The sequence below is a fragment of the Acartia tonsa genome, chromosome 2 (genome assembly GCF_053477335.1).
Source record: "Acartia tonsa isolate MP-2025a chromosome 2, ASM5347733v1, whole genome shotgun sequence".
Classification (NCBI taxonomy): Eukaryota; Metazoa; Arthropoda; class Copepoda; order Calanoida; family Acartiidae; genus Acartia; species Acartia tonsa.
Genome location: NC_137261.1, coordinates 42,559,940 through 42,571,938, shown reverse-complemented (window position 1 = coordinate 42,571,938; position 11,999 = coordinate 42,559,940). Strand labels below are relative to the sequence as shown.

Here is an 11,999-nt window from a genome sequence, read left to right as displayed (position 1 = left end):
CCCACCCCCCTTTGCTTTCGAAGCTATTATGGAATAATAATAATTAATTAACTGCACTTCCTGTAAAACTCTGGCAATCCTATAACAGGACGAACAAACGACAGACAATAATTATAATACTGAAGCTACGCTTCTAGAAAAAGCGTTTCTATAAATGCTAGAATAATATATTATTATACAATCCAACACCTATCCTATAAAATATTTAGTATAATTTCATTTGTACACTAAAAATCAGAGTTTACTGATAACTTTAAACACTACGGACTCTACTTAATTGGTAAATTTGTTACAGAATTCTACGCATAATAAATGAAAAATTTTGCATTTTATAACTTTATTTTTTAAATAAATAAAGGTAAAGAAGCATTTTTAATATCACATTCTAACTATAATCACAGATTTGTACTATTGACCAGGGCTCGCCAGCCTCTATAAATCCACCATATAAAGCAGCTTTTTAATGTGTTAAAGTTATGATATTGGCCAAATAGTCTGGAATTTTAGTTAGTTGCGGTTTGACTTGGATTTAATGGTGGTTTACTTAATGGCTGTCAATCCCTGTAATTTTTCGTAGCAATTTTCTTACATTAAAGTTTTACGACATAAAAATATTGTAGATATTTCTTATCAATTGACTAGAAAAATATAACTAGGTAATATGCATTATGTATATAATGAAAATACTATAATAAAAATCTAAATAAATAAATATTATCACAATTTAGATTTTTGATTATTTTCCACGATGCCTTGTTCAATAAGTTTATTGATTTGTTGTTGAGTGAAACCATTTTCAAGAAGTATTTCCATTGAATTTACCCCAGGTTCTACGCTCATATCACTGGAATAAATAAATAACATGAACACAAAATAATAATTACAACCAGATGTGTGCAGAAAGAGGGGTGTACCCACTTCCTTAGAAAAATTAAGGTAAATTAATATCCCCCGCTGGTGTCCCCTTCCCCCCTCGCAAAATTAGATACAAATTACCCTAAACCCATCCCAAGAACAAATTGTAGCTTCTCTAAAAAGGAGAACCCCTTTCACCCTATTTCTAAAAGGGACATTGAAGAAGTGTATATATTTTACTTTTTAGTATTTGAGGGTACTTACTTGGAAGATGGCATGGCAGGTGTTCTACTGAGTACAGGTGCTGGCCGTGGCATTCCTCCGGGTAGGAAAGATTTCCTTTACACAAATGAAAACATTCAGGGGTAAATATTTTTTTCAATAATTAAAAAATTCATGATAGGGATATATTTTACTATTTTTACTGTAAAAAGCGAGAATAGAAATTAAACCTAGTTGGATTTAAAATTAAAATTCAAAAAATGCCATAAATACTAAATCAAGGCACATTTTATCTAGAGGTAGAGGACATTGGACTGTATAGTGTGTGTATAGCCTTAGTTTCTTAGTGTTTAAGCTTAAGTAATCATAAGACACTTTTATATAGCCAACAGGGCAAGCTCAAGCTCCACGTTCAAGTAAACTATGACTTGACCCTCTATCTCATTGGAGCTACTCTTTATTACCTCAACCTCGCATTACGTTACAACTGAGTTAATGTGGTTAGAGTATCTATGTGGCAACTCGAATCTCTCAGTTTCAAGTCATGCAAAATCTTTAAATATTTTAAAAAATACCCACTCCCCTTCTTTTTTACCCGTTTACCTGTCTATATTATGATAATGTTGAGAAGCTTGTATAGAATCAAGAACAGGTGTAACACAAGCATCAGAGCCATCAAATATGATGGACCATTCATCCTAATAAAAAAAACATTTTTTATACCTAGTATTCTGTTGAAAGGTCAACTATAAAAAATTTAAAAATAACGGAATTATAGCTTCTTTGAATAACTTAGAACACGGCTAAAGGCTTCCTAACTCAAAATCCATCTTTAAACAATCAAAACGTTATATCATCCTCCACCTTTCCCTCAATTAAATATTTCCATCCTATTGGATATTTATGCTCTTTTACAATTTTAATTTATAAATTTTTTCCATCAGGATTAGATAAATACTACGATAATTTAATGATCTTTTCCTGGAGTTGGATTCTTAAAAACTTTTTGGCTCACTGCCTCACTAAAATTAGTGAGGCTCGCTAAAAATATTGTGAAAAATCCTGCAAAATCGCATAAAAATCTACAAAAAAAAATAAATAAAATAATAAAAAGGTTATCAACATAAGATTTTGTTTACTTTTTGTAGATTTTCAATGCGATTTTGAAGGATTTTTCAAAAAATTTTTTGGCCAGCCTCACTAATTTTAGTGAGACAGTCAACCAAAAAGTTTTAAAGAATCCACCTCTGATTTCTTAAGAAAATACTTTTACCTGTGTTTTGGAAGCAAAAATATCACCCAGCCTTTTCTTTAATTCATCTGGATCCTGAATTTATATAAAATGTAGGTAAATAGGAAAGTGTAAAAAAATAGGTACATATACATAGCTTGAAGTGTATAGTCACAAAAGTTTCATGTTTATAAAGTTAAAACAAATTCGTACCCCGAACTGTGGAAGATCTTCGTCTGAAAGGCCAAGCTTTTCCAGGAAGATACTGAAAAATAAAATAAAATCATTTTCACTATGACTTCGAAACTGATTCATATCCGCTAGATTACAACTGGTTCTAAGCCGTACTATAAAATCATTCACCGTATCGTATTATATCCAGTTTTCTACGGATATCTGTTTATAATACGATGCTATCAATAAATATTATAACATTTTAAAACATGGTAAGTATGTAATTTGTCCAATAAAATATCTAAAACAGTTGTTCCTCATTTTAAAACTAGCAATTTCATTGTTTATTATTAAAATACTAGGCTATAATAATATACTCTTACAACCATAAATTACCTAGCCATTTTTGCATTGTAAAATATTTACAAACATTATTGAATTTAAAAAAAAGAATAGTTACTTGTAGAAATGAGGTTCAAGTGCGCCCACTGCCATATATTTCCCATCAGAGGTTTGGTAGGTCTCATAGAAATGGACTCCAGAATCCAGGAAGTTTTGTCCGCGAGGGTTACCCCAGATATTCATGTCCCTGAAATAAAATAAATTACACTTCTAGCAGCTACTCTAAAACTAGGGTTGTATGTGAGTCCGTCCCTTAGAGATTGATGAGAGTACAGTCTACTGTTCCTGCTTATTCTTCTTTACTTTACCGATTTTACTACAGGAAGTCATGCAAAGTTTGAAATAGATAGCACAATTCTAACATGCCTAAATTAAAGAAAAAAGCTATCCGTTCCAGATAACCGGACGGACGAAATTACGAACGGACCTACCCTAAATATAGAAAACTTAGCTTCTAAAAATTTGTCTATAAAAATACAAACTTAATGGAGAGGTAATAAAACAAATATTCAAAGGATCCAATTGATTAAATAGCTTAATCTGTCCTCTATAGACATACTTAGAAGCATAGAGCCAAGATCCAACATAAGCAGCACCTTCAACCATACAACTGTCAATAACCTGAAAAAAATACCATAAAGTATAATAAAACATTGGAATTGTTGTAACTAGCTGTGGTTTCAAATTTATATCATTTAAAATCTATTATTATCAATGAACTAAAAATCAACTAAATAAAAAGTACCTGTCCTTTGCCAGAGGAAGTTCTTTCCAGCAGCGCAGCCATAATACCCATGGCACACACAAAACTACCACCAGCAAAATCTGCCAACAAGTTTATAGGAGCCAAGGGATTTTCATTTTTTCTACCAAGGAAGGAAAGTACACCTGAAAAATATTAGTTAACATTATTAGATTTTTCAATCATTCCAAACTACCTAAAAAAAAATAAATCTTAAATTTTAAGCAGGTAATCTTGTTACTATTAATTTTTAAGCAATAATGTTGAAGAAAGTGATTATACTTCATTTAATTACTTCATGACTTCTACCGTAGACTAGGTCATAGTTTCCAAAAATATGGATTCAATATTGATAACCCTCAGGCTGGAAAATTAAGGCATTAACCTGACATAGCAAGGTAGTTGATATCGTGCCCCGCCATTTTCTTGTAAGGTCCTGTTTGTCCAAATCCAGTCAAACGAACATAAATCAATCCAGGATTTTCTTCTGTAAGAATCTTCAAAACACATTAAATTAACATCGGGTTATCATATTACCGAAGGGGTAATTTTGTTTATTATCATTTGGGATGTATATCAATTTATCGCCCATTGTCTTAACCTTTGGTAAGATCCCTGCTAGTATCACTCATTTTACTACAGAAGAATTGCTGTCATAATATATATATAGCTGCATACCTTAGGACCAAGGCCAAGCTTCTCCATAACTCCAGGTCTAAAAGGTTCTATAAGGATGTCGTGCTTTTTACTTAAATCGCGAATAATCTGAAATGTAGGTAATTTGATATTTGGTAATTAATATTGAAATCTTATGAAAAATACCGAAGAAATAAAAGACTAACAGAGGGGCAAACATAAACACTAGGTACTACTTTAACAGATAGACATACTTCTATATTAAAAACATCTTTTTATGTGTTCTATAGGCAGTACAACTCAATGACAAGAAATATTGGCGTAAAAGAAAAACCCATAAATATCTTATTTAGAATAGCCTAAATTAAATTCAAACTTATTAATTGTACCGTCAGCACAAAACTCTAATTAATAAACTTTTCACTGTTAATAAATATCTAAGAAGTATCTGAACAAAATAATCACCTCAACACCTTCTTTTTTCTTAAGATCCAGAGCTATTGACCTTTTTCCTCTAGCTGTAACGTCATAATTTAGAATTGTACCAGGCCTGTCAACTCTAAAATTTTAAATCAGGTAATAATTAAAATATTGTGCATAGTTCCTCATTCTAGTGTAGTTCTTTTAACAACAAACTTCATTAATATTTTCTTAAGTTTGATGGCCCATAAATTTATTATTACTTGGACCTAACACCAGATTATCAGGTACTCTAATATTGTCAAACGCGTAGCTGGCTAAAATAACGATACCTCCCATCTACCCTCTTTACCCCATTCCCTCCCCTCCTAATGGATGAACAAACGGACCAATAAATGATGTCTATGTTAACTAAATTGACAATTTTTCCCCTGTCATAATATCCATGTATATTCTTTATTCAGTAATGCCCCTTTTATACTGATCACGTTGGACGTAGTGACGGAAATACCCCAATTAAAGAAAAGTCATGTGAGATCACTCCAAATATAATTGTAACCTAGTAACTTGAGCACCATAATCAGCTAGAATCATTCCACATACTGGCACAGGCGCCAAACCTATTCAAACAAAATAAGTAAATATAAAATTTAAATTTTCTTTTATATTAGGTTTAGTTAGTACCTAGGTACAGAACAAATTTTTTTTTGGGGGGGGATAAAAAGACAATTTTTTACGCGATTAATAGCACCTTTGAATTTATAGATACTGTTAAATGAAATTGATTGTACCTAAAGTTATTTTGTTTTACCTGCAAGTTCTAACACTTTCACACCACGAAGAGCCATTTTATATTTCCAATTCACCTGTAAAATTCTAATGAATTCATAATACATATACAAATATATACATATTTACAGTACATGGCGTAAAAAAATTAATAAAGAGTAAATACAGTATAAATATAAGGCACTACGTTACAATGGCTTTTTTTCAATACAATAGGTTTTGAGAAGACTTGGTTTTCAATATTAATACAAGGGAAGATTCAATGTTACAGTTAATTTAGAAATGTTTTTATATACATTTGTGCTGAGCTGGGCAGCCATCAGCAAGGCTTGGCAGTCGTAACAAGCAGCCAAGAATGTCACAAACTATATAAGCTAGGTGATCGAAAACAAAACTAGGTGAAAAAAAAGTACTTTTTCAAATATTTACAAATGGAAAATGTCTCAATGTTATGAGATTCACTGTTTAAGATATAATGCTCTTTACATTAACTAATTAAGGCACAAAGCATACATTAACAATATAACAATATTAGGCTAAAATTATAGGTAGGTATTATGGTAACATTTTACAACAAAAAAAATATTAGAGTGTCAAAACTTGAAGTCACTTTTGTTTACAAATATTGAAATACATTTTATTAAATTAGGAATTTCCAAAATTAAGTTCTTAATACTTAAGTATTATCTCACATTTTGTTATCAATACTAAATAAATGTGTAATAACAAGCATAAAATGGGTAAACAAAAACAGAGATAATATAATAATAAACAATATTGCAAATTAGATGGTCGTCTTTATAGCTCTTCTTTATCCAAATAATTTAACTATTTTTTAAAATTTATACGTAAGTGCATTAGGTAGGTAAAATGTTTTGTTCATGTTTTTAAAGAAATAATACAATTTTTTTTCCAAAGTTATGGGCAATTTTTGCAAGTGACTTTAGTTTTGTAACCTAAGATGAAAGTTTTTTTAAATAAACAAGCACAGTCATGTTCATAAGAAGCACAACAAACAAAACATTTATAAAAACACAATAAAGTGTTATACAGTGTGTTTTTTAATGGAACAAAAGTACCTATCAAAACACAATTTCAATATTTCCAAAATCATATTCTATGGAAAAACAGGTTTTGGGGGTTTAATTTGTTGAGAACTGCAAAATATTTTATTCTTATACAAAATACAAATGAAAAAAAAAGAAATTGATACTTGAATTCGGTTAATGGTAAGTGGATTAAAATAAGCAATATCTTTGTTCCTTTCAAAAGCACACTGTACATTACAATAATAGTAAGAAATATTTGGCAAGTTAAGCGGTTATGTAAAGTTACAAGTAAAAACAAGAGGCGATAAAAATATAGAGTATTTTCTTATGGGATTTAGATTTTAAAAAGATGAGTATTTGACTGCATAATAAAAATGTTTTTTTAAAATATTAACACTAAAAAACTTTACATTATGTATAGGTATGGCAGTATATAGCTTAAATATGTTAATATATACGCAACGGAGAAATAGTAATTATACTATAATAATAGGTACCTATTAATTTGCCCTTGAAGAAATTGTTTAATTTTTCAAACTTCAAAGTGAGAAAATAAATTTTTCTAAAGATAGAAACCCTTTTAATACAATTAAGCTAGTACCTTTAATAATGGCAGGCAAGATAGTAGCAAACAAATCAATTTTGTCTTTTTAATATTTAGGCATAAAATCTTGTCTAACATTTTGAAGAGACTTTTTTAAAATAAGTATGCAAATTATTGCTGAAAAACTTTACAATATTTCCTCGCTTTTCCTTCTGCGTTTCCACGAGAGCCTGGATGGTTCGTCCATGTACTCGTCCTGGATGGAGGAGGCATCAGGTGTCTGCACCCCGCTCAGTCGGTATCTGCTGTCCTGCAAATAAAACAAAGGCTCGAAAAGTATTGTAAACTTGAAGTTCTATTAACATAAAACGAGGTTAATAAATACAAACACAATCTTATGGTTAACTTTACACAAACAAAAAGTTTTTAAAAATAAATCGCTGGATTTTTCCCTTCGCCAACGTCAATGATAAAGCACTGATTCCCCCCCCCCCCCTCAATCTTTATTTTTAAAATAAACTGAAAATAAGGAAGTTGGAGTTTTTCGTTTGTTTGTTTATTAATCTAGGTCAGGTCCAGTTAAGTTATATTGGAGAGTCCAATAGAGTTAGGGCCCCTCGTAGGGGTAGGGCATAGGAACAAACAATCCATCACTTATTTTTAATTTAATTTAAGGAATAAGAGGTAAAGTGGTGCGTTATCAGTGCTCAACAGGCACTTTCTGTGAAAGCCTTGTATTACAGTTAGGTCTATAGTTATTCAATTATTGAATTACTTACTTGGGCTAGAACTGTAGAGTCTTGACTGTCGATAGAATTATCTTGATATAAGCTATGCTCTGTGTTGCTGGCACTGAATGAAGTTTCCTGGTCACCTGTCAACTCTGAGTCTAACTGGGTGGACTCATACACTGCATTACCGTTCGGTTCTGTTGACACTATGTACCCTAAAATTTAAAAGTCTCAGTCTAAAATCGATATACTATTACTTGGATGTTGCAAAAGATTTTCATGTGCTTTAATAAAGTGAGATTCGAAACTGGCTAAATTTTACGATACCTTCCTTCCTTCCACCCCCTTTACTCCCATCCTACTGAATAAACGAACTGACCAGTAATTAAATTCCATATTAGCAACTCAAATTGACGAAAATTTTCCCCTTTCAATATATATTATATACATTATACAAGTCTTCTATATTTATCAAGCTTAATTTAAGTCTAAATATTGTAGGTATATTAATTAAATGGTTTACCTGTTACATGATTGTTATCATCCATAAACTGTCCAGTAATCTGTCTACTAGTCTCTTGATATCTACTATGTATAGCAGCATTTGTATCACTGTATTCCTTAGATAACTTTCTTCGTCTAATCATGGTCACAACTGAGCAAATCATAATGGAAACAATAACAAAGGCTCCCAGGCTACATCCGGCAATTAAGTAAATCTTTGCGTTTGCGTCTTCAGGTTTGCGAGTTTCTTGCAGAACAGCCTCCATTTTTACCTTCTTCTTTTCTTCTTTTTCAAGTTTCAATGTGCGTTGATATTGTACAGGCGAAAATGGACCAACTCCATGTACATTAAAAGCCCTGACTTTAACGTCATATCTATGTCCAGGCTTTAGATGGTCAATGACATGGCTATGTGTCCCCTCGCCGAATATTGTAATTTTGTCATATGGTGCAGCAGAGGCGGAATCTCGGAAATATATAAAGTATCCTTCCACATTTGGCTGGTCTGTGTCCAAGACAGGGACTGTCCACTGGACGGATAATGATGTTGGACTTGTGGCTAGTATATATTGCATGTAGGGTATAACCGTAGGTCCACTTTCCTTGGTACTTTGCAGGTGAAATCTTTTTGAAACAGGTCCGATCACATTATCAAAGTCAATAACAACTCCAACACGAAATCTGTAAATGTGATCTTTGGCCAGACCTGCAACTTCAAAGCTGCGGATTGAAGGTTCTATGTAGCTGTCGCCTGTAAACCAATGGGATTTGAGCTTGTCATTTCTGGTGCCCAGATCCCGATATTGAACTTTAAAGAATTGTACATTTTGTGTAACATTAGGCATGGTCCAGGTTACCATAACTGAATCTTCTGATAGTTGAGTTACATTTGGGGCAGACGGAGGCAATAATTTGGTTCCCTTACGCTCAGATTTTGGTTTTCTGGTTGATTCCTCTGTTTGGTTGCGCACATTCGGTGTGATTCGAACTAGCACCGCAGATGACGCAACACCAACTTCATTTTCAGCAAAGCATTGGTATATTCCAGCATCAGATACTTGTAAATTTGGAATAACAAGCTTAGTAGACGCTAATTTTCTCGCCCCATTGAACATCCAACTTATTTTTGGTACAGGAAAACCTTGAACATTACAATATAACTCCAATGGGTCGCCCTCTTTGTGCGGAGAATTTTGAAATGTACTTATTGAAGTGACTGGTTTCTCGAATACTGTAACAAGCGTTTTTCTTAGAATTCGTCTTCCTCTGCCATTAAATATTTGACAAGTATATTCTCCTGATTGATTTGTATCTACATTTTTCAACTCGAGCAAACCTGAAAAAATAATAATCTAATTTCAATACCCATGGATGCAATAAATACCCTGTAAAAAATAAAATACTACACTTTAAATGTAGGTATATATTTAAATCTGAGCTGAAGAATATCTTATGTCTATTTAGTCGAACGGAAATAATTTAAGAATAATTTTAGAGTTCTGAGGGTAAATACAAGTTTATGACAGAAATTGTCATTTATACACTGCATACCTATAATACTAGGGTTAAAGAAACTAAACTTTGAGCTCTAAAAAAACATAAAAGCTACCTAAGCTTGTGAAGACACAAAAAAATTATAATTCTACCTCTGGATCCATTCATATATGTAGGTGGCTCATTAAATGCATGGTGGGTCCAAAATATTGTTGGCTTAGGAGAACCACTTGCTGAACATGGCACAGTCAGATCTGACCCTGAAGTTGGAGTGTAGCTGCTTAGGGGTTCATATACTAGTCTGGGCTTATGCAGCTCATCTGTTGATAATACTGTAATATTTGTGACTGTTGTTGAGTTTACTACTTCTCCAGTTAAGTGATTTGATGCTTGACAATGATATTTACCGGTTGATTCAAGGCTTATGTTGAGCAACATTAAATGTTCATGATTTATCATCATGCCAACAGCTGTGCTGTTAACCACCTCCCCGTCTTTATACCATTGGATTAGTGCAGGAGGGTCACTTTCTGGCCGTTTGCATGGTAAAACAAGATTGTTTCCAATATTAGCTTCAAGATTCTTTACTTCATCATCGTCTTCGATAGAAAATTTTTCAATATGAGCAACTGACAAAGTTGCTGGTTCTGATACAAGATACAAGTTGTTGAATCCTCCAACACATTGATACCTTCCAATTTGTCGGTCCCGATGACGTTTTGCTGTTCTTACTTTAATACTTAGCTGTCCGTTAGTAATCCTGACATCACTTCTATGAGCTGGGTCAATTGTCAGTCCATTGTATAGCCAATAAACCTTCTCTCCTTTTCCAATATTTGTTTTGCAGTTAAAAAATACTCGGTCACCAGGAGGAACAACTCGAGATTCGGGGGCACGCAAAAATTTGATTCCAATTTCTGTTTCGACTGCATAAGTGCTTGATATACAGATAATTAAATAATATAAAAATAGTGAGTATTGAGCAAGAAATTTACAGGTTGGCACAGCGATTCTATTATGTTGAGGCATTTTGTTATCAACGATTCATGGCATCTGAAAGTATTAAAAGTAAAGTAATAAAATATTTTATCATACCAAGTAAGGTCCTTAAGTAGAAACTTCATATTAAAGGGAAACTAGAAGAATTGTCTTTATGCGTAGCGTAGCAATGAAAGTCCAAAGTTACAAGAATTATGTTTAAAAGAAAAGGAATCTACACAAATAATAGGTACATGCAAGCTAGCTAGATATAGTATATAATAAAGCCTGGTTACTAAATATCAGGCAGGCTATAGAAAAATTATACATTTTGTAGCCGAAAGAAAATCTCAATTTAATTTTTAATATCTATTACGTACTTTCTTACAAATTCAAACGGACCGACATATATCAAACTTAATTAAATATTAAACTCACAACTAAAAAATCATCATGAAAATGCCAAAATAGCTTTTGTGTATTAGTAATAACTTTATGATTAAAGCCTTGGATATAGGTTTAGGCAATTTTCTGCTACTAAAATTATATTTAAGTACTTTTGAGATAAAAAAGCACTTGTCTTTGCAAAAAAAAATTCAATATATAAACATCAACAGGTTATTAAAAAAAATAAACAAGACTCAGCCGTTGAGCGCATGAATATCCAAAAATGCCGCAACTATTTATTAAAAGCTAATATCGTCTTTGCTTCACCTTAAAATATCGTCTTTGTCTTTATCTTCAATGGATATCAGACTATTACTCCCTTGATATTTTCCCCTTGCTAAAGTATTTTTTTTACCTGTTAATAGCTATGGCAAATTATTTCCTTTAATCAGTTTCTTTTAAAACTATCATTGAATTTTTACTTATAAGATTTGAATTATCTGACAATGAAACATTGAATTATCTATAATACAAAGTAGCTTGATGTCTGTCCGTCTGTCCGTCTGTCTGTCTGTCCCTTAAGATCTCGGTAACCACTGAACCGATCGGATTCAACTCTTCAGGGAATATACCTACTGGTCCTGTGGTGGTTTTAGGCTATTTTCTTGGGGGGTGGGACAACCCCAACCCCCCCAAAAATAAAAAAAATCCAACCCCCCAAATTTTTTTTTTACATTTTTTGTAAAATCTCAGTAACTGCTGATCAAATTGGGCTCTACCCTTCTGGGAATATACCTACTGGTCCTCTGGTGGTTTTAAGCTATTTTCTTGGGGGGTGGGA

The 11,999-nt window shown here is 32.4% G+C and overlaps 2 protein-coding genes across 2 annotated transcripts; both read right to left on the bottom strand.

Moving 5' to 3' along the window:
• Positions 1-320: 320 nt before the first annotated feature.
• Amacr (Alpha-methylacyl-CoA racemase) lies at positions 321-5,618 on the bottom strand. The gene is made up of 13 exons (XM_080150905.1): positions 5,494-5,618; positions 5,242-5,302; positions 4,728-4,821; positions 4,305-4,391; positions 4,012-4,123; positions 3,630-3,772; positions 3,444-3,505; positions 2,943-3,071; positions 2,522-2,573; positions 2,351-2,404; positions 1,681-1,775; positions 1,120-1,194; positions 321-844 (listed from the first exon to the last, which is right to left on the bottom strand). Exons 1-13 carry the CDS (start codon positions 5,576-5,578, stop codon positions 718-720), a joined length of 1,176 nt encoding a protein of 391 aa, XP_080007031.1. The 5' UTR covers positions 5,579-5,618; the 3' UTR covers positions 321-717.
• LOC145311882 (interference hedgehog-like) lies at positions 5,549-11,404 on the bottom strand. The gene is made up of 4 exons (XM_080150903.1): positions 9,946-11,404; positions 8,319-9,635; positions 7,844-8,010; positions 5,549-7,374 (listed from the first exon to the last, which is right to left on the bottom strand). The coding sequence occupies exons 1-4, from the start codon at positions 10,820-10,822 to the stop codon at positions 7,252-7,254; spliced, it is 2,484 nt and encodes an 827-aa protein (XP_080007029.1). The 5' UTR covers positions 10,823-11,404; the 3' UTR covers positions 5,549-7,251.
• Positions 11,405-11,999: the final 595 nt, after the last annotated feature.

Excerpts from the sequence above, each read along its gene's own strand:
- Amacr (XM_080150905.1), bottom strand. The coding sequence starts at position 5,578 with ATGTATTATGAATTCATTAGAATTTTACAGGTGAATTGGAAATATAAA. Across the intron at positions 3,773-4,011 it reads CAACTACCTTGCTATGTCAG|GTGTACTTTCCTTCCTTGGT; the intron begins GTTAATGCCTTA and ends AATATTTTTCAG. Across the intron at positions 845-1,119 it reads CCTGCCATGCCATCTTCCAA|TGATATGAGCGTAGAACCTG; the intron begins GTAAGTACCCTC and ends TATTTATTCCAG.
- LOC145311882 (XM_080150903.1), bottom strand. The coding sequence starts at position 10,822 with ATGCCTCAACATAATAGAATCGCTGTGCCAACCTGTAAATTTCTTGCT. Across the intron at positions 8,011-8,318 it reads TGATAACAATCATGTAACAG|GGTACATAGTGTCAACAGAA; the intron begins GTAAACCATTTA and ends TTTAAATTTTAG. Across the intron at positions 7,375-7,843 it reads ACTCTACAGTTCTAGCCCAA|GACAGCAGATACCGACTGAG; the intron begins GTAAGTAATTCA and ends TTTTATTTGCAG.